The sequence below is a fragment of the Cebus imitator genome, unplaced genomic scaffold (assembly GCF_001604975.1).
Source record: "Cebus imitator isolate Cc_AM_T3 unplaced genomic scaffold, Cebus_imitator-1.0 Scaffold338, whole genome shotgun sequence".
Lineage (NCBI taxonomy): Eukaryota > Metazoa > Chordata > Mammalia > Primates > Cebidae > Cebus > Cebus imitator.
The window spans coordinates 1,483,605-1,504,403 of NW_016107653.1; the positions used below are offsets into that span (position 1 = coordinate 1,483,605).

General features: G+C 53.3%; 2 protein-coding genes and 1 long non-coding RNA gene across 4 annotated transcripts in view; all 3 read left to right on the plus strand.

The window, feature by feature from the left end:
* The window catches only part of ADSS1 (adenylosuccinate synthase 1), a 21,107-nt gene extending 18,085 nt beyond the window's left edge, over nucleotides 1–3,022 (plus strand). Inside the window, exons 11-13 of the mRNA XM_017505400.2 lie at nucleotides 506–603; nucleotides 1,920–2,069; nucleotides 2,628–3,022. Coding sequence (XP_017360889.1) covers nucleotides 506–603; nucleotides 1,920–2,069; nucleotides 2,628–2,680 — 301 coding nt within the window. The 3' untranslated portion in view covers nucleotides 2,681–3,022. The remainder of the gene's footprint in view (nucleotides 1–505; nucleotides 604–1,919; nucleotides 2,070–2,627) is intronic.
* A 2,565-nt stretch (nucleotides 3,023–5,587) lies between these two features.
* SIVA1 (SIVA1 apoptosis inducing factor) lies at nucleotides 5,588–12,431 on the plus strand. Of its 2 annotated transcripts, none has more exons than XM_017505401.1 (4): nucleotides 5,588–6,134; nucleotides 8,400–8,594; nucleotides 9,375–9,531; nucleotides 12,199–12,431. In XM_017505401.1, exons 1-4 carry the CDS (start codon nucleotides 6,017–6,019, stop codon nucleotides 12,254–12,256), a joined length of 528 nt encoding a protein of 175 aa, XP_017360890.1. In that variant the 5' UTR covers nucleotides 5,588–6,016; the 3' UTR covers nucleotides 12,257–12,431. The 2 variants fall into 2 exon arrangements, with proteins under 2 accessions (XP_017360890.1, XP_037586176.1); XM_037730248.1 differs by lacking the exon at nucleotides 12,199–12,431 and adding an exon at nucleotides 10,521–11,313.
* Nucleotides 12,432–19,962: 7,531 nt separating this feature from the next.
* On the plus strand, nucleotides 19,963–20,362 carry LOC119467834. The gene is made up of 2 exons (XR_005196458.1): nucleotides 19,963–20,000; nucleotides 20,280–20,362. It is a non-coding gene; the product is annotated as an uncharacterized LOC119467834 (long non-coding RNA).
* Nucleotides 20,363–20,799: the final 437 nt, after the last annotated feature.

Genomic DNA, 20,799 nt, shown 5'->3' on the forward strand with positions numbered 1-20,799 from the left:
TGCAGGGCGCCAGCAGAAGCTCCCACCCTCTGGCATGTTTGCCGACGGCACGTTTTTTGTGATCACCTAATCTTTCTTTTCTACTCAGTGTAAATCAGCAGTCCCTGACCTTTTTGGCACCAGGGACCAGTTTTGTGGAAGATGATTTTCCCACGGACTGAGCAGTTAGCAGGGGTGTGGCAGTGGATGGTTTGGGGCTGAAACTGTCCCACCTCAGATCATCAGGCATTAGATTCTCATAAGCAGCACACAGCCTAGATCCCTCACAATTCACAGCAGGGTTCGGGCCCATGGTCTGATAGGAGGTGGCGCTCAGGCCATAGCGCCAGCTCACCCACCACTCATCTGCTATGCAGCCCAGTTCCAACAGGCCACCAACCAGTACCGGTCCGCAGCCCAGGGACTGGAGACCCTACTATAAATAACAGAGGCGAAGAGTGAATGGAAGAGACCCCAGCATTGCTGGCCACTTCTTGGGTTCACCTGGCCCCTTGGCTTTCCACAGGCTGGCCCTGACAAAGCTGGACATCCTGGACGTGCTGGGCGAGATTAAAGTCGGCATCTCATACAAGTTGAATGGGAAAAGGATTCCCTATTTCCCAGGTATGTGAAGTAGGGCAGCAGTTCTGCCTGTTGGGCCTTTTCATGGGCATTGGAATAGACAGGACCTGTGATTCCTCAGAGATGAGAGGTGAGTTCCCACATTCACAGGACACAGGGCAAGCAGCTTGTCTCTGGTGACCAGCCTCCATCATGGCTTCCGTCTCTCCCGGGCGTCTCCCCGCAACGTTCCCCAGGAGGCCTGGCCGGGCATCAGGGTGGCTGCAGGTGCCTTCCAGTGGTTTAGGAATGGCTCAGGGAGACAGACTACTTGCCTGGGACCCTGGGGGACCTTCAGCTGCCCTGAGGAAAAGGTCCACCTGCAGGAGCCACGGGAGGCTCGTAGAAGTTAGTGGATGCGGTAGGCTCTGGAAAACCTAAAGCTCTATGCAGATGTACAGGACGACTATTTCATCTGAGAAAATGTGCTTTGTGGTGAGATTTTTAAGACCTAACCAGGATCCCTGCTCCTGTGCACCTTCTTTGGAAAGCATGAAGGAGATGCCATTTTCCTGGATTTCAGTGTCATGCGCCACCTTGACCTCTGTCCAGGGTCATGTCCTGACCCTGCTCCCCACAATGGCTTCCTCCCCAGCGCCCTGGGTGAGCTGCCTGGCTGCTCTCCGCTCGGCAGATCTGTGTAGACCACAGAGGGCCACTGGCTCCAGGAGCCATCTATGTCCTTGCAGGCAGTGTCCCTGACCCTCCTGACCCTTGACCTTTGAGAGGATGCACTACTGAGGCCTGCAAGGTCTCCTCATGGTGGTCCAGGGTCCTGGGGGAAGGGGCATGCAAACACTGCCTGCCTCTGAGGCTCAAAAACACTTGCAGCGAGAACCCGTATTCCAGCATCTTCCATTGGTAAGGGAGGTTGGCTTCTACCGTGAGCCACAGAGTCCCGCATGGAGCGGGGGTCTCTGGCCTCTGGGAGCTGATGCTCTTGGAGTGGGAGGACATAGATGCTTCAGGATCCCTTAGTGCTTCAGGATTCTAGAGTCTCTTAGAAATTCCAAGCCAAGGCTTGGAGTGCCTCAGCTGATGGCACAGTGGAGGTTCTGGCAGAATGGGCAGCACACATGTGTCATGTCCCCTGGTCTGGAAGGCTTATAGTCAGTGTCTGAGTCTCACTGCTGTCCCCTGTTCGTCATCCAACACTGAGAAAAATCAAACTGGGCCATTTGCCCACTTGCTGCCCTCCCCACTGCCGAGTCCCTGGGCAAGGAGGCCTTGGAGGGGGTGGCTGTGTCACCAAATATCTGCTTCCCTGGCGACAGGAGAGAGGTCTGCGGGCCCTGCTGATCTCCTGTGTGCTTCCCCAGCTAACCAGGAGATGCTTCAGAAGGTTGAAGTCGAATATGAAACACTGCCTGGCTGGAAAGCAGACACCACAGGCGCCAGGAGATGGGAGGATCTGCCCCCGCAGGCCCAGAACTACATCCGCTTTGTGGAGAATCACGTGGGAGTCGCAGGTGAGTGCCTTGCCTCCCCAGCCACCCTCCCTGCACCCTGGATGCTCCAAGGGGCCCACAGGGCGCAGGGCTTGGCAAGCAACAAGAAAACCAAGTGTGGTCACCAAGTGAATATACCAGATGGCAAGAGGGGAGGAGGACTCGGGGCAGTGCTGCTCCCGGGTAGGGTGTGGGTATGACCTTGCCAGGAACCCTGGCCTCTTAGCATCCAGAACCACAGGTGGGACACAGCCTGGCCATTTGAGTGTATCATACGTGTTTACTCTCACAGGCCAGGGGCATTTGCACCGACAGAGAAAGGGCCTGCAAGAGTCACTAAGTAACTAAGGCTGCCATTTCCAAGGGGCAGGAGGGAGGGAGAAGGGAAGAGACTCCTGTTTTTGGCTACAGGAGGATCCCACATCTGCTACCTTCATAACTTAAAAATGAGAAGCATCTCCATCTGGAGAGAAATAGCCCCTTCTACCAGATGAACTGCAGAGACAGACATGACACTCAAGAACATCTCTGAGCTTTCTGCACCAGTGTGCATCGTAACAGTCTTTTTCGCTCTTTCAGTCAAATGGGTTGGTGTTGGCAAGTCAAGAGAGTCAATGATTCAGCTGTTTTAGTCACAGACAGCTGATCCCAACTGTCCCTGGCAGCATCTGGACTTGTGTAAACAGTGGCAATCACGTTCCTCGGCCGTCACAACCAACACCAAAGCAGGAAAACCATTTTCTGAACTTTTAGATTTCTGTTCAACCTGGTGGTTTCTACAATGATTTTAAACATTGGAAAGCCAGCCTTGTGTATATTTTTTTAAATTCTGCTATTTAAAATGAGCCAAAGTACTCAAAGCAGAGACCTTCTATGACACGTTAGTGTCACATGGTTGCGTGTCCAGCCGGAGCAGTGTCCCACTAATAAACATCTCCAATGGCCACCGAATGAAGTGGTCATTACATGATTGATTTGCCTTTGTCTTTATTGCTTTCACTGAAATATAACACTTCACCATGACAGCAATCTGGAGGATCTTGAGGTCACAAAGCCAAGCCTTGTGTTAACTTGGAAAGTTAAATAGAACAAGCCCATAAAAGAGACCAAGTGCATTAAATATGTTTTTAAAAACTAAACACATTAAGCAAATGACACTGTAGTGCTGTTACCTGGGCAGGACCCACCTGGGTTAACCCGGAGCTGACTCCTTGTCCCCCACGATGATGGAGCCCTGCCAGCAACCCCTCTTCATTCTAGTTGGACACACTTGGTCATCACCCTCAGAATTTCATTTGATTGGCTACACCGCATCTTAACTGACCACAGCTGCATAGAGCTGACGGTGGCCAGTGCTCACCAGAACGCCGCGTAGTCTCCTTAAGTATCTTCTCAGAGACTGGAGTAAGTTTAGAGAAACAGCTGCCCTTCCAGCATCCTTTCAAAGACAGGGGATCCTACAGAGAGACCAGTCTGGCGGGGTTAAGTTCAACAGGCAGTGGCCCAGCAGCAGAGCTGGGTTATGAGATTCCTGTGACTCCAGGGATGCAAGCAAACTTTTTGAGACAGTGCCAAGAACGGCCCTCAGTGAGGTGAGCGACAGGAAGCACACTGCAACTGCACGGCCCTGCCCCAGGCCACGGGCACTTCCGAGTCTCAGCAACACAGTCACCTTTCATGACATAGCAAGCGGAACAAAGGGGGAGCCCCCGAGGCAGGGTAAGCTCCTGGGGAGAGGGGCTGAGGGCTTTCTCCTCTCTGCCCTCACATCTACACAGGGCCCTCTCAGTCAAATCATTTAAATTGAAATTTGAGGGCTTCAAAATAGGTTTTCAAACCTCTGTTCTGTAGTAGCTGCTAACTCTTCCACTGGAACACAAGTTGTCATCGTTTCCCTTCCATCTCAGGATGGAAGCCCGGCAGGCAGTGCCGCGGGGCGTCTGCGGGAATTTCACGGGGTAAGCAGACACCAGCGCAGAGGGGAAGTACTTCTCCCTAGCATCAATTCAGTCACTTCCACGTGGACCAGAGACAAGAGGCTCTGGCTCTGAGCACTGCGTCGGTGCAGTCAGCCAGGCCAATAATTCGGGTTTCGCCCACGCACGCGGCCTGGGGGACAGCCCCGCTCCACAAACTGCCCGGTGTTCCGCCTCTGAACACGATGCTGATGAGAAGGGCAGTTTCCAGTGTGAACACAGGAAGGCAGCAGATCACACTGCCACGTGTGTGCCTACGCAACAATCTTGCATGTTCTTCACATGTACCCCAAAACCGAAAATGCAATAAAATAAATTAAAAAAAAAAAAATCCTCACGACCTGAAACATTTGAAACAATCCTCCTCTTCATCTATTTCCGGGATAAACCAAATGTGTGTTTGGTCAGAAGTGACTCCAACTGAGCAACTTTCAAGTCATTTCCCTAAAACAACAAATTCGACGTGGCCAGGAAGAGCCAAGAACGCCGGATCCCGTCCTGACACGGCCTCCCGTCCCCCGCCGCAGGGAACCCCGCGTGGCAGGAGAAGGCAAAGGACCTCGGACCCGGAGGCCGGCGCCCGTGGCCAGGAGGGAGTGCGCTGCCTCCGAGGGGGTCTGCGCAGCTGCGACGCGGGTGTCACGCGGGGCGGGTGTCACGCGGGGCGGGTGTCACGCGGGGCGGGTGTCACGCGGGGCGGGTGTCACGCGGGGCGGGTGTCACGCGGGGCGGGTGTGCAGGGCTCCAGGCGTCAGCTCCTCACCCCGGAGGCGGCGCAGACGGAGCCGCGAGAACACAGCCCAGCGCGAAGCCCACGCCACGGGACGCGGCGGTTCTGCACCCGCCGGGGCAGCGCAGAGCAGAGCGGCCTGTGGTGAGCGGAACCCCGGACAAGGGACAACGCGGGTGCACCGCGCGGCCTGGGCACCCCGAGTCGGACGGACCCGCTGTGCAAGAACATTTTCCACACAGCGGAGCACACAACCAGCGCCCGGGAGCGCTCGGCAGCCGCGCGCGGCCCTCGGGGCGCAGCCCCCTCACGCCTGTACTTCCGGAAGGCGGGGACCGCCACGGCGAGCGGCGGGACCAGCCGGGGCCACACCGTGAGACCCCGCTCCTACCCAAAACCAAAAGTCAGCCGGGCGCGCCTGCGGGCCCAGCTACCGGGAGGCCGAGGCGGGAGGATCGCCTGAGCCCGGAGGGCGGAGGCTGCAGTGAGCCGAGACTTTGCCACCGCACTCCAGTCTGGGTGACAGAGCGAGACCCAGTCTCTAAAAGGAAAAAACTAGAAAAAAGCGGGCCGCCCCGAACTTGGGGGAAGCAAATGAGGACATATAACCAGTGTCCACCTGTTTAGTTACCAAACAAAAGCGGACAGGAATCCCGCCACCTACCCGGCCCGCCCCGACGTCGCTCTGGCCTATCCTGCGCCGTTCCTCAAACCGGACCCGCCCCCGACGTCGCCCTGGCCTATCCCACGCCGATCCTCAAACGAGGCCTGCCCCCGATGCAGAAGCTCCGCCCCTTACTGTCTCCGACTTCGCGGCTCTGTCCTGACCCTCAGCCTCTCCCGCTGGCTCTTCCCGCACGGCAAAATCCCGCCCCTGACCTGTCTCCCAGGCTACCTCGCTTCGCGCCGCACAGGAACCCCGCCCCTAGTCTCTCCTCCCGCCTATCCTGAGCCGCGTGCGCACAAATCCCTCCTACGGACCCGCCCACTCTGAGCCTCAACCTGGCCCCTGGGCCTTTCCCGCGCCGCGCAGTCATGATCACCGACGCACGAGTCCCACCCCCGATCTCACCCTCGGCCTATCCCGCGCCGCTCTGCGCAGGAGCCCCGCCTCCTACCTCGCCCGCAGCCTATCACGCGCTGCGTCGCTCTCTCGCCCTCAAATTCGCTCACGTCCGCGGATGGGCGCGCGGCTGTGACGTCACGGCGTCGGCGGTAGGGGGCTGGCGGCGGCGGAGCTGCGTAGCTCCCGGCCCGTGGCGATGCCCAAGCGGGGCTGCCCCTTCGGGGACGCGGCCCCGCTACAGCTCAAAGTGCGCGTGGGCCAGAGGGAGCTGAGCCGCGGCGTGTGCGCTGAGCGCTACTCGCAGGAGGTCTTCGGTGAGTGCCGGGCGGACTGCTGAGGGTCCGCTGCGTCGGGCCTGGAACGGTCCTGGCCTCAGCGTCCCGTCTGAGGCTTGAGCGGGGGTCCCGAGGGCCCTGCTTCCCGGCCCCGCGCTCTCGGAAGCTGGGAGGCCCCGGGGACACAAGCTGCCCACGACCAGGGCTGGGTCGGTGAGGGGGACGTGAGGACCTCAGCGTTCACCCACCCTGTCCATCGGCCTGAGAGTACAGTAAAGGGTCTCTGTCCTGAGCCACCGCGCCCTTCTCCGCGAGCCCGGTTAGTCGCCGCCCCGCAGTCAGCGGCACCTGCCTGGCGCTTCCTCAGGACTGCCCCGTGCTGGATGCCCTGGGAGAGGCGCCCCCCACCTCCTGCCAGACGCTGCGGCTGCCCCGGGAGACCAGAGGCAGACAAGACAGATGTGCCCCGGTCTCCCGAGCTCCCCAGCCTAGTGGGGGAGACCAGCAGGAGAAGGACTCACCACAGGTGATCAGGACAGGCGCACCTGCAGGGATGGCACAGAAGTCCTCTTGGAAGAACAGTCTGAGCCGCATCCTGTGGGAAGAGTAGGTGTTAGCCAGGCAGAGGGGTCAGCCGAGGCAGAGACCAGGCAGGAGAGCGAAACAGGACTCCGTATGGCTGGCATATCCAGCTCTGGGTGGGATGGGAGGGCAGTGAGCTCCCAGGCCTTCTCTGGTTTTCTCCTGTAGATTTCAGGCGTGTTCAAGGCGTTCTTGATCATCAAGAAAAATGATCTTAATGGTCAGTGATCATTAATCACTAGGGTGATTAACACCCTGGGGCAGGTACGAAGTGGCGCTTACCTTGCCTAGTGTTTGGGGCACAAGGTCTGCCCCTGTAGAGCAGTTAGAGAGTGACTGGAGGCGTGTGATTTTCGTGGTACTGCTTGTGCTCTGGAGGTGAGGGAAGGACTTCCCCTCCTGAGGCTCCTCTGTGCCTTGTCGCAGGTGTGCTGCGGCTGTGAATGCAAGTGCTGTCTCCGGCCATGCGGAGGTAGGGGGAATAATGCAGTGGGAACTGTGGCTGGACCACAAGTGTGTGCCCTCTCTCAGGACAGTTGAAAAATTCAAACTGTGTAGGCAAGAGGAAGATGGAAATGGGGCCTGGGTCAGTCTAGCTCTTTACTCTCCCAAGTGCCATGACCGGGGCATTGGCAGATGTGTGCCACTCACAGGGTCGGGTTAGGGAGGGCTGCTGGGTGCAGTGAGCCTTCCATGGCAAGTGCAGGACACATACTTTGAACTGTGTGTCAATTTCCAAATTCCAGGCCACAGCTGTCACCCTGATCTCTTAACCTTGAATCATCCACAAGGCCTTGAGGACAAGGGGTTAGCCTCACCACCTCCCATTCCCTTCTCATTATAGATGGGAAAGGTGTGGGGGGCCAGGAGGAGGAGGTGCAGGGTGCTGTGGGCTGTAATCGGCCACTCCATTTGAGTTACCCTGTCACTATTATTGCTGCCCATTTCATGTAGAGCCACGTAGAGTTTCTGGGATCTCTGCCTTTAACTGTGTTACGATGAGGTGGAAAACAAAAAAACAAGGCATTTCTGGGTCTGGCCCTGGGCATCTGAGTTTTCGAAGCTCCAGAGGTGACTGAACTGTGGCCTGATGGAAAACCACTGCTCTGGATCCTGAGCAGCCACTTCAGCTCCCAGGGATGCATGTGTGTTCTACACCAAGAGGTCTGGAAGGTTCTGGGATGCTTGTCTTGCCAGCAACTCTGTAGCAGGTGAGGAGGGTGTGTGCTGGCTGGAGGCTGCAGGCTCAGCTCGGAACCTCTGGCTGCTTCCTAGGCAGGGGGCAAGATTTGTGAATTAGTGTTCCACAGTGCAGAGCTTCCTCTGTGCATTCCACAGAGACTGCTTTCCGGGTGGGGAGTGCTGGGGAAGTAGGAAAGGGAGAAGGGGGAACAAGCTCAGTGAGGCAAGGCCGGCTGTGAATTGCAGAAAATGAGCAGAGCGGTAGAAAAGTGAACGCTTGTATCGGACACACGTGGGGCTGCAGGGCCAGAGTCTTCTGGAGTAGATGACAGCCAAGCCAGGTAAGGAAGGGAGGCACGAGCATTCTCAGTGTAGAGGCAGAGCAAGACCCAGCTTGCCAGGACACAGCATGGATTACTGGGTGACAGAGGGCACACAGTAGGATGAAGGGGTCCATGTGAGGCTGGAAAGACTCAGTGGCCATGCAGAGGCTCCGTTGGTACACAGTGAAGGACGTGAGAATGATTTGTCTTCCCCTAGAGAAGACCAAGCGACTGCTCTTCCTCGGGGCCCAGGCCTACCTGGACCATGTATGGGATGAAGGCTGTGCCGTTGTTCACCTACCAGAGTCCCCAAAGCCTGGCCCTGCAGGGGCCCCGAGGGCTGCACGTGGGCAGATGCTGATTGGACCAGATGGCCGCCTGATCAGGAGCCTTGGGCAGGCCTCTGAAGCTGGTGAGTGGCACTGGCAGCCCTTCGTGGCTGTGGCACTGAGGGCAGGTGGCAGCATAAGCATTTTTTCTTCATTTGCAAGCTCAGGCTTTTCCTCCCTGGGCAAGCAGGAGTCTGACCCAGAGCTTGGCCTTCTGGCTCAGAAGGTTCCTGTTATTGGGAGGTTTCACATCCAAGACTGGAAGTTGTTAAACAGCTTCTAACTACTGGACCAGAACAGCAGCAGACTCCCCGGGTGTCGCGTCTGTTTTTGCCTACAGCCCTCTCAGATAGTCCCACGTGGCTGGAAACACGCCGGTCCCATCCCTGTGCAGTGTGGGTCTCACACCATCACCTGTGTTGCCTGTTAGAAAGGCAGTCCCCAACCCTGCCTGCAAGTCTGCTTGGTATGTCCGGGAGGAGCCCAGGCACCTCTTTGTCAACCAGTGAGGCAGTGGGCCACACTGAGACCCAGATGGGATGCATGGCATTCTGACAGGAACAGGGGAAGAGCGATCCTTCCAGCACTGGCCTCTCCAGGTAGCAGAGGGACCTGGTAAGGGAAGGAGTACTGAACTTGGAGTCACCTACAGGCATCTCTCACCGTGGATCTCTCTCTAGTAAAATGGGGGTCCTGTGTGCTGTACCAGGCTCATGGGTTGTCGGAAGGATCTAATGTAGGTGGGGATGGGGTAGGCAGGTCGGAGCCCTCTGCCCTCAAGTGTGCGTGGAGGCAGGTAGCCCTGCAGTCCCAGAATCTCCAGTCTCCTTCCAGGCTGACAGCATGGCATTTCATCCTCACAGACCCATCCGGGGTAGCGTCCATCGCCTGCTCCTCATGTGTGCGAGCCGTGGATGGGAAGGCGATCTGCGGCCAGTGTGAGCGAGCCCTGTGTGGGCGGTGTGTGCGCACCTGCTGGGGCTGTGGCGCTGTGGCTTGTACCCTGTGTGGCCTCGTGGAGTAAGTACTTCAGTCCCTGGAGCTGCTGAGATCCTATAGCCCCAGCAAGCCATGACAGGGGGTGAGTGGGTCACCCATGTGGGGAAGGGCCCAGAGCACCCACATGTTTGGCCCCTGACCAAGTGCCATCGGGCATTGCCTAACAGGACATGGTAGCAATAGATGCTTGGCCCAACCTTAGTGGCTAGTAATCCTCTCTAAGGGAAAGCCGGACCTCACAGATGACCTGCTCTGTATCTGGCTCTGGTCCCTGTCTTCAGCCACTTCCTGTCCTGGTCTTTGAGCTGCCCCCGGAACCCCTTTAGGACTTAGCAAGCCAGCACCTTCTCATAGGCATTCTTCCTGAATAATGGCTCACCGTCCATTGGTTGTCACTGGTTGGTGACAGCAGGTACACACTGCCGCTCACCACAGTCACGTGTGCTGTTTGGCTATGGGTGCCCTCAGGCAGGAAGTGGAGTATTTGCATAGTCTCCCATTTGTGGGTGGGTTTGCTGCAGCTGGCTGGATCCTGTCCTTACTCCTAAGGTGGGGAGGGGCGTTCTTAGCCCCTGGGCTACTGGTAGGTGGGAGTGGACAGTGGGAGCCTGTTTGCTCTGCCCCGTGAGAAAGATTACTTGATCCAGACACATGTGCAACTGGCTCTGTAGACCCAAAGCAAGCTTAGTCCCAACAATGTCTGAAATTGTCCATCTAAAATAGAAACCACGTGTCACATCTCGAGTCTTTTCTCTTGAGTCTTTCTTCAGTTGGGGCAGAGGCCCAGACTCACTGGAGACACAGAGCCCTGGGCAGGGGTGAGCAGCACTAGGGGGAAGCACCTCGTGCCTGTGGTCAGTTCCCATGGCTTCAGTATGGACAGGAGTGGGGAACATACCCCATCCAGGTTGGGAATCATCTGCAGGGCTAGCTATGAATGTGGGATACTCTGTCTTTGCCTTTCACCCACTGAATTCCCCTTCTTTTCTACTTCTGTGTAAACTGAAAAGGGCAGGGTCATCTCAGTGTCTGGTGGCCCTCTCACCAAGGCAGAATTGAACACAGCATGGACAGTTCAGCGGAGAGGTGGGTCCCAGAGCCCCACGTGGCTGGGCATCCTCTTGCCCTGCACACCACCCTTGAGGGACTCCCTCATGCGTGTTTCCTCTGGCCTCTGCCTACTTTCTGCGCTTTCTTCCCCTCATACCCGTAGAGTTCACAAAGAGCTGCCTCAGTGGACCACTGTCCCCACCGTGGACACACTCCTTTATCAGCCACAGCACAGGAGGTGGGCTCTGCCCACTTTCACGAATAAATCACTTGTTCCAGGTCACAAGTCAGAAGTGGCATTCCGAGGTCCGGCTGCCTGGCCTGTGGCGCCCGCAGTCTTGTACCCACTCTCCTGCCATCTTCTGGTTCAGGACCAGGAGTCACGTGAGTGGCAGAAAACAAGGATCTGTTCACATGGCTTTGGCTTAACACAGACGCAGCCCAGCAGCCATCGGCATCCCGCCTGCACTGGCCCACGCCTGACCTGTCCTCTGCAGGGCTCTCCAGCTGGCTGCTGGTGGCAGGGAGGGGCTGTCATCACGGCTCACACATAGCACTGCTGGCAAACTCCGCAACACCAGGTGGCAAGCAGTTCTGGCTGCCTTGGTGACTACATGGTCCTTTTGTATTTGACGTAGCCGTTGCCAATCTTGTTTCCTTGAAGCATCTCTCCTAGTCAGTTTCTCCCTGTGCTGTGCGGGGTTCTGTGGCCTTTACCCTTAGAGCTTTTTTTTTTTTGAGACAGAGTCTCGCTTTGTCACCCAGGCTGGAGTGCAGTGGTGCAGCCTCAGCTCATTGCAACCTCCACCTCCCAGGTTCAAGCAATTCTGTCTCAGCCTTCCAAGTAGCTGGGATTACAGGCATACACCACCTTGCCCAGCTAATTTTTGTATTTTTAGTAGAGACGGGGTTTTGCCATGTTGGCCAGGGAACTCCCAACCTCAGGTGATCCTCCAGCTTCAGCCTCCCAGTGCTGAGGTTACAGGTGTGAGCTACCATGCCCAGCCCTACCCTTAGAGTCTTGATACATCAGAATAAAAAAGCGTCAGAAGAAAAGCACTGTTTGATGTGCCTCAGTGGTTCGGTGAGTTCTGGCAGGTCATCTGGAGGTGTCTTTGGAGAGCTTCTATCCTACTGGAAACCCAGGTTGGGCCCCTTACGGGTTCATCGGCAGTGGGCATCAGCTAGGGCTGCTGTAACCGAGTTCCACAGAACGGGTGGCTTAGCAGAGAGGTACTGTCACGTGGTTTTGGAGGCCAGAGGTCTGAGAGGAAGGTGTTGGCAGGGCTGGCTCCTTCTGAGGCTGCAGTGGGAAACCTGTCCCGGGCCTGTCTCCTGAGGTCTGCTGGTTGTCCTCGGTGTTCCCTGTAGACAGCCCCCCGCCCCCCGGTATCGTGTCTTCTTTCTCTGTCTTTCTCTTCACGTGGTAGTGTTTTTAGGATGCTGGTCATGTTGCATTAGGGCCCCTATGTCAGCGCCATCATCTAGACGGATTATGCCTGTGGTGGTCCTGTCACCAGACAAGGTCATGTCCTGAGGAGTCCTGGGTTAGAACTTTGACGTTTGAATGGGGTGGGGGATGGACACAATTCAGCCCCTGACAACAGCTTTTCTCTCCCCTCCCTGGCGCTGTCGCAGCTGCAGTGACATGTATGAGAAAGTGCTGTGCACCAGCTGTGCCATGTTCGAGACCTGAGGCTGGCTCAAGCCGGCTGCCTTCACTGAGAGCCACGCCATGCACGGCAGCCTTCCCTGGACGCACGCTTGGTGTTCACACTGAACTGTGGGGTGAGCGGGAGGGATGCCTTTTACATGTTCTATTTTGTACTCCTAATGACAGAATGAATAAACCTCTTTATATTTGCACAAGAGGACTCTGTGTCAGCACTTTTGAGGGTGGAGTTTGTGACCCACCACCTGCTGGAGGACATCCACCTGGTAGGGCCCAAAGGGCAGTCGGTGAGGCCTGCTACCCCTGCTGTCTACCTGCCAGCTCCTAGAGACCCCACTGTGTATCACGTGAGGCCCCTCATTCGATCCACTCTACAGATGGGAAGGCTCAGCCCACAACACACTCCTCCCCAGCTCGCCCAGCGGTAAATGGGGAGAAAGGACCCAGGTCTGGCTCCAGGGTGCACAGCCAGTGTACTACACACTCTCGGACAGAGGTGACGTTTCCACACCATACCCAGATGCCACTGTCATGCACGCCTGATCCATCACATCGTGGTGTCCACTCTGCCTGTTTGGCGGCTGTATGGTCAGGCCCCTGCCCTCCAGGAGCTTTGGTCTAGCAGGGGAGGTGGCCCCAGCCGTGCTCCCTCTGGAGTCAGTGTAGCTTGTGTGGGGCCTTGAAGGAAGAGGAGTTGACAGGATAGGGGGCGGCCTGGAGGACGGAAGAGGGCAGGCTGCTTGAGTGCTGGGTCCCCACATGAGTCCACTGAGGGATCCCAGCCCTCTCAGGGAGCCACGGCCCCTGTGAAAAGCTCTGGCCTAGAGTAAAGGCTGTTTGGGGCAGAGGGCAGGTGGGAACGTGTGCTGGGGAGAGTTGAGAAGAGCCTTTGGTGTTCCTGGGAAGCACATGGAGGGGCAAATGATGCTGATTCTTAGCGAAAAATCAGTGGTGCCCAGGTGAAGGGTTGGAGCCAGGCCCAGAGTGGGATTTGCTGCTCTGGGGCCGAGGGTATACCACGCCCATGTGATGGGTAGAGGGGTCCTCAGAGAGGCGGTCAGCATGGTTAAGTTCCAGGGGGCAGCTTAGAAGGGATTGCAGAGGACTGGCCGGGGTCTTCCTGCACTGAGAACCTCCTTGACCACCCCCACTCTGTTACCAAGAGTGCAGCAGCTGACAGGTACTTTGTGCTGGGAGCACCAGCAGCAAGTGGCCGCGGTCAGCCATGTGCTGACTCCTTCCAGGTGTCCACAACAGACCGCCACCCAAGCCCTCATTTCTGTTACTACTATTACCGTCCCCTCGGGCCTGTCGGCTCTTCCCTTCACATCCTCTGGCCGCATCCCTGCCAGGGACCACAGTGCTCAGGCCAGCCTGCCTCCTTCCCCTTTAGGGTCCCTACATAGCACTACTTGGACCCCTGCTTCTGCCCTGCACCTGGCAGCCTGCTCTTACACAGCAGCCAGATCTGTCACTCCCCTGTCCCAACACTCCAGTGACTAAGCATGTCCTGTGGCCCCATAGCCTCTGGCTTCACCACTTCTCCCCCATCCCAAGGGCTGCTCTGCCCCAGCCAGGCCTTCCTGCTGTTCCAAGAATGCGCAGCGTGTTTCTCCTGCACACTGCTCACTCCCTCTGCCTGGGGAGCTCTTCCTCTGGATGTCCGTAGAGCTCCCCCGGGTTCAGCTCAGAGAAGCATCCCAGCACCCTAATGTGTAAGACGGCCCTTCCTTCACTGCCCCTCTTGCTCTACCTGACTTTTACCACTGGATATAATGCATATTTAAGCAAATATGCAAATGTACTTATTCTCTGTACTAACTGAGATACCGCTTCTGTGAGGGATGGAGCTTTGCCCAAAGCAGTACCTGCCATATATGTTTGCAGTAAATATTTGTTGCTCTTCCAGCTGTGGCGGAGCAACGAAAACTGGCCATAGATGACTAAAGAAAAAAAAAAGGACAAAATATGCAGACGTCAGACAGCAGCCAGTGCAGGATAGTAATGTCTGAGACGGAACAGATGCCCGGAGCCCAGGGCAGCTGGAGTGCTGGACTAGCAACTGCCTCAGTGTCCCTTCAAGGTCCCTGCTCAGGACTGATGGCTCCTGTGTGTGACGAAACTGGAAGAAAGCAGGAAGCAAGTCACATTCCCAGCAGTAAGTGTGGAGAAACATCATTCATGGGAACAGGGTAGAGTACTCAAAAGGATATTAATGCCATATCCAGGCTAGATTAGCTCTAGACTAGAGACTGCCCTGTGCCTTCCTAACAACTCTAAGTCAAGCCTCAAAAAGACCAAATGCTTGCAGGTACTTTAATAGCATCCAGAACAAAACTCAAAAGTAGGCCGGGCGCGGTGGCTCAAGCCTGTAATCCCAGCACTTTGGGAGGCCGAGGCGGGTGGATCACAAGGTCAAGAGATCAAGACCATCCTGGTCAACATGGTGAAACCCCGTCTCTACTAAAACTACAAAAAATTAGCTGGGCATGGTGGCGCGTGCCTGTAGTCCCAGCTACTCAGGAGGCTGAGGCAGGAGAATTGCTTGAACCCAGGAGGCGGAGGTTGCGGTGAGCCGAGATCGTGCCATTGCACTCCAGCCTGGGTAACAAGAGCAAAACTCTGTCTCAAAAAAAAAAAAAAAAAAAACTCAAAAGTAAGGGAAAAACATTTGGTTTTGTCTTTTTTAGAACAAGCATGAGGCCAGTGTCAGTGGATCACGCATGTAATCCAACCACTATGGGAGGCTGAGGCGGGCAGATCAGTTGAGGCTAGGAGTTAGAGACCAGACTGGCCAACACAGTGAAACCCCGTCTCTACTAAAAATACAAAAATAAGCTGGGCATGGTGGCACACGCCTGTAATTCCAGCTACTTGGGAGGCTGAGGTAGGAGAATCACTTGAACCTGGGAGGTGGAGGTTACCGTGAGCCAAGATCTCACCACTGCGCTCTAGCCTGGGCAACAGGGCGAGACTCTGTCTCAAAAAAAGAAAAAATCCAACATGCAAAGAAACAGGAAAATACACCACACAATGAGAAGGGAAGTTAGTCTGTAGAAGCAGACCCAGAAATGACACAAGGTAGTAGAATAATTGTCTACTAAGTAGACAAGGACATCAGAATGGCCATTATTAAGAAAGATAGAAGAAAACAGGAGCATGTTAAGACAAGGAATGAAAGACGTAAAAATGCCCCAGACAACTTCCAGAGACAAAAATGCAATGCCTGAGATGGAAAATGCACTGGTGGGATTAAAACCAAAATAGACATTGCAGAACAAAACGTTAGTGGACGCAAAGCCATAGCAATATAAACTATCCAAAAGGGGACAGAAAAAAATGGGGAAAATAACAGAGCACTCCTGAGTTGTGGGACAACTTCAAACAGCCTATTGTGCCTTTCACTGGAGAGCCATGGATCAGGGGCATAGCAGGGTAGAGACAACTTTTGGAAAAAATAATAGTAGGCTGGTCACAGTGGCTCACCACGGTAATCCCAGCACTTTGGGAGGCCGAAGCAGGTGGATCACCTGAGGTCAGGAGTTCAAGACCAGCCTAGCCAACATAGTAAAACCCTGTCCCTACTAAAAATACAAAAACTAGCCGGGCATGGTGGTGCATGCCTGTAATCCCAGCTACTGGGGAGGCTGAGGCAGGAGAATCACTTGAACCCAGGGGGCAGAGGTTGCAGTGAGCTGACATTGTGCCACTGCACTCCAGCCTAGATGACAAGAGCAAAACTTTGTCTCTACATAAATAAATAAAATAATGGCCATAAAATTTCCTAATTTGGTGGAAGCATAAAGCCATAGATCCAGGAAGCTCAACAAACCCAATAGAAACATGGAGAAAATTACATGAAGCACATCATCATGAAATTCCTCCAAACCAGTGAAAAAGAAAAATACTAAAAGCAGCCAGAGGATAAAAAACACTTTGTGTTTATAGGAACAAAGAATGGCAGCAAGACTTCTCATAAGAAACTGCAAGCAGACAGTGAACAACTATGGGTTGGGCACAGGACTTGAATAAACATCCAAATTTAGTTTTGACAGAAAAGAATGTCAGCCTAGAATTCTATACCCAGTGAAAATATTTTTCAAAAGTGAAGGTGAGATGAAGACTTTTGAGACATACAGAAGCTGAAAGATTTACAAAAATTGTCAAAAGCAGCTTTTTTGGCAGAGGAAAATGACACCAGATGGAAACTGCATATACACAAAGATGTGAAGAACACCTGAAGTGGCCACCGTTTGGGAAGACACAAAAGGCAGGATTTTTTTTCCTTTTTAAAAGTGACTGTAGTCCCACCTACTCAGGAGATTAAGCTGGGAGAAACACTGGATAGGGGTTCAAGGCCAGCCTAGGCCACATGGCAAGAGCCTGTCCTTAAATATGTGTATATATATAATCTCTAAAGGAAAATTGCCTAGGCCAGGTGCAGTGGCTCATACCTATAATCTGAACACTTTGGGAGGCTGAGGTAGGTGAATCACCTGAGGTCAGGAGTTTAAGAACAGCCTGGCCAACATTGTGAAACCCCATTCTAAAAAGAAAAAGAATTAGCTGGGCATGGTGGTGCACGCCTATAGTCCCAATTACTGGGGAGGCTGAGGCAGGGAAATTGCTTGAACCCAGGAGGCAGAGGTTGCAGTGAGCCGAGATTGCACCATTGCACTCCAGCCTGGGTGACAGAGAGAGACTCTATCTGAAAGAAAAGAAAAAATATTTTAAAAAGACAGTTGTCTATACAGATGCTCCTCAGTTTACAGTGGCTTACATCCAGATAAACTCATCATGAGTTGAAAATATTAAGGAGCATACTGAGTATGTATCACTTTTGTACCATCATAAAGCTGAAAAATTGTAAGTTGAACCATTGTAAGTCAGGGACCATCTGTACATAAAGAACTCCTAACACGAAACAATAAAAAAAAATTCAAAAATGGGCAAAGGACTTGAATGAACATTTATTCAAAGAATATGTAAAAACAAGCACATGAAAAGATGCTCAACATCACTGATTATCAGGGAAATGCAAATCAAAACCACAATGAGATACCACCTCACACCCATCAGAATAGCTGTTATTTGAAAACAAAACAAGTGTCAGGGAGGATGTGGAGAAATTGGAACATTTATGCACTGCTGGTGGGAATGTGAAATGGTGCAGCCAGTGCAGAAAACAGTAGGCAGTTCCTCAAAACATTAAACATAGGCCTGGCACAGTGGCTAATGCCTGCAATCCTCCTGAGACAGGAGGATCATTTGAGACAAGGAGTTTGAGACCAGCCTGGGCAACATAGTGAAACTCTGTCTCAAAAAAAAATAAAAGGAAGGCCAGGCGTGGTGGCTCACGCCTGTAATTCCAGCACTTTGGGAGGCTGAGGCGGGTGGATCACGAGGTCAGGAGATGGAGACCATCTGGCCAACATGGTGAAACCCCGTCTCTACTAAAATACAAAACATTAGCTGGGTGTGGTGGCATGTATCTGTAATCCTAGCTACTTGGGAGGCTGAGGCAGGGGAATTGTTTGAACCTAAGAGGCAGAGGTTGCAGTGAGTTGAGATTGTGCCACTGCACTCCAGCCTGGTGACACACATAGAGTCTTTCCTTTTTTCCTTATTTATAAAAAAATTAAAATTTTTTATTTTTTTTCAAAAAAAAAAAAGGAAAATAAAAACTAAACATAGAATTACTGTTTGATCCAGCAATTCCACTTATGGGTATAGACACGAAAGAATTGACAGCAGGGACATGAACAGTTATTTGTACACAGGTTTATGGCAGCATTATCCCCAGTAGCTAAAACGTAGAAACAACCCAGATGTTCACCACAGGACAAATGGATGAACAAAGTGTGGTCTATACATGCAATAAAATATTATTCAGCCTTAAAAAGAAATAAAATTCTGATATGCTACAACAAGAATGAACCTTAAAGTTATTATAGCTGAGTGAAATAACCCAGACATAAAAAGACAAACATTGTATGATCCCACTTATATGAAATCCCCAGAAGACTGGGGAGCTTCATTCATTTATTCAAAATGTATTTATTCTAAATGCAACATGGTATCCTGGATTGTATGTGTATACTGGAATAGAAAAAGAACATCAGTGGGAAAACTGGTGAAATCCAAAAAGTAAGCTGATAAAGTGAGACAATCAACAATACTCATTTAATCCAGAAAGAGGGAGAAAGGAAAGGGGGAGCAAAGAACAAATGGGACATATAGAAAAAGAGCAAGATAGTATATTTAAGCTCAACCATATCAATAGTTACATTAAATATAAATGGTCTAGACACCTTAATTAAAGAGCAGTGATTGTTAGATTTTTAAAAAATAACTAAAAAAAAAAAAAAGCAAAACCAAACCACATGCTCTTAGCCCCTTCTGTGGCTCTCTCCCAGACTTGCTAGAAGCAAAAGGATGAAAGTATTATCTATTGTATGATAAATTCAGTCTTTGAGCAGATTCCCTGGAAGTGACATCTTCTGGGAAGGCAGGCCCAGCCCTTATCCTGACATTCCCCAGTAGCACTCTCAGCTCCTGGGACCTTGTCTACGACACTGAGGCTCCCAGACCCAGGGACGTGCAGAGCCTTCAGTTACCCACACCTGCTGAAACATGGGAAGTCTAAGTGCTAAAGTTATTTTTATTATCTTCCTCCTTCCAGGTGGGCCCTGTGCTGGAAAGAGCATGACGTGGGTATGTGAGTAACAGACTCACCCATCCACATCCGAAGAATGGACTCAGACCCAGAGAACAGGAAAGTGAGACTTATTATTAATGACAGCCTTGTAACATCGGGTGCCTAATGGGCAGGCACACCCAACATAGTTTCAACAAGCAACTGTTGGGAAGGGGCTTTAGGTGTTTTCTTTAGAGTTGTCCTGCTGCATTTTGTTGCAGCCCACAATGCATTGCAATCCTGGCTAGCTCAGGGGCTTTTAAAATATTTGACTTATGACCTAAATAGCTGGGCAGGCTGATAAGAACAGACAAAGCGAGCTGTTTTGCAGGCTAGTAAACTTTCATCTTAGACTAAACGTTTTTGGTTTGGGTGAGGGCAACTAAGGGGCAGGGGGTGGGGTCGACAAGCAGGCTTCGGCTATCCAAGCAGGGGCCTAGTATATCCTGTTTCTTCTGTAGTTTGCTGACCTAAACCGATTTAAGGCACTTTGTCTTGGAAGTGCATCACTTTATGCACTATTTCCTTTGAGGTACCTCAGACACAGGAAGGAGAGCTTCCTCTTGGTTGGCATATTCCTGTTATAACTTCTTTAGACAACCCTCACTGTTCAGGGCTGCAGGGTCCTGCTCTGACCATGCTAGCCAGAACTGGACTGCCCCTTTTAAGGGCACCTGCACCTCCTGGAATTTCCTTCTGAGATGTGCATCCCACCCCTCATTGACAGCCCCACCCCCACCCCTGGGATGCTGCCTTCTGCTGTAGATGGTTCCATCCGGAAGTAGCCAGGAAGGTCAGGAAATCCTCAGAGGGTCTTCGTTTTTTCGTTCATTTTGTTAGGGCCTCACCCACTTGTAACAGTGATATCACATGGGGTCATATTTGTGTTAATGCCCGTGACTTTGAAGCCTCTCTCTCTGAACTATAGAACTATCCCTAAGGGGCCAGTTGTGGTGGCTCACACCTTGTAATCCCAGCACTTTGGGAGGCCAAGGCAGGAGGATCGCCTGAGCCAGGAGTTCAAGACCATCCTAAGCAACATAGTGAGACCCCATCTCTACCATAAAAAAGGTAAGAAATTACCCGAAGGCAGTCCCACATTGTCAGAGGGGCCCTGCTGGGAGAAGCAGCTCATGTCCCCTCAGCCTGGCTGGCTGGGAGGCGCTGTCTCTGCTGAGCACTTCCATACTTTGGTTACTTTCAGTAACGCTTTGCTCAGTTGGAGGATAGTGGAAGGGCATTGCTGTACTCTTTGGTTTCTGAGATTCACATTATTTATAGATCTGAAATCCAGATGCCTTTACCCTCGGAGCATTATTTAGTGTCATGTTTCGTGTATTTTCTGAAAAGCGGTGTCAGTCTCGCAGCCTGTCGGTCTCGAAGCTCACCCAGAGGAGAGCTTCGGACTGCTCCGGATGTGGCTGTTTTTGGCTCCCACAGACCCAGAACATCCTCCCCAGCCTGTGCTCCCTGTGGGGCACGCTCTCCAGTGAAGTGAGGGCAGCCACGTACCCCTGGGAATGCCTTGGAGAGGGGCCAACTGCCATCACCAGGGGCCAGGCTCTGCAACCACCCACACCTACGGCAAGTCCGTCTGAGAGATGAGGAAGCTGAGGCTCCCGGGCCTGTGGCTCCCATCCCCTCTGCGGGTCACCCGACCGCCCAAAGCCTGGCAGCCAACTCGCCATGTCAGTGGCTTGGCAGTGGGCTCCTCTCCTGGCTCGGGGAGCAGTTCCGGCAGGCATCCACCAGGTGGCAGCACCAGCACATTCTGTAGGCTGTTTAAGCTCAGAACTCTAGTGCTCTGGGGTAACCTGGGACCCAGCCCATCCCCTCCCCCTGCTCTCTCGAGGGTCCTGGCCCTTCTTCC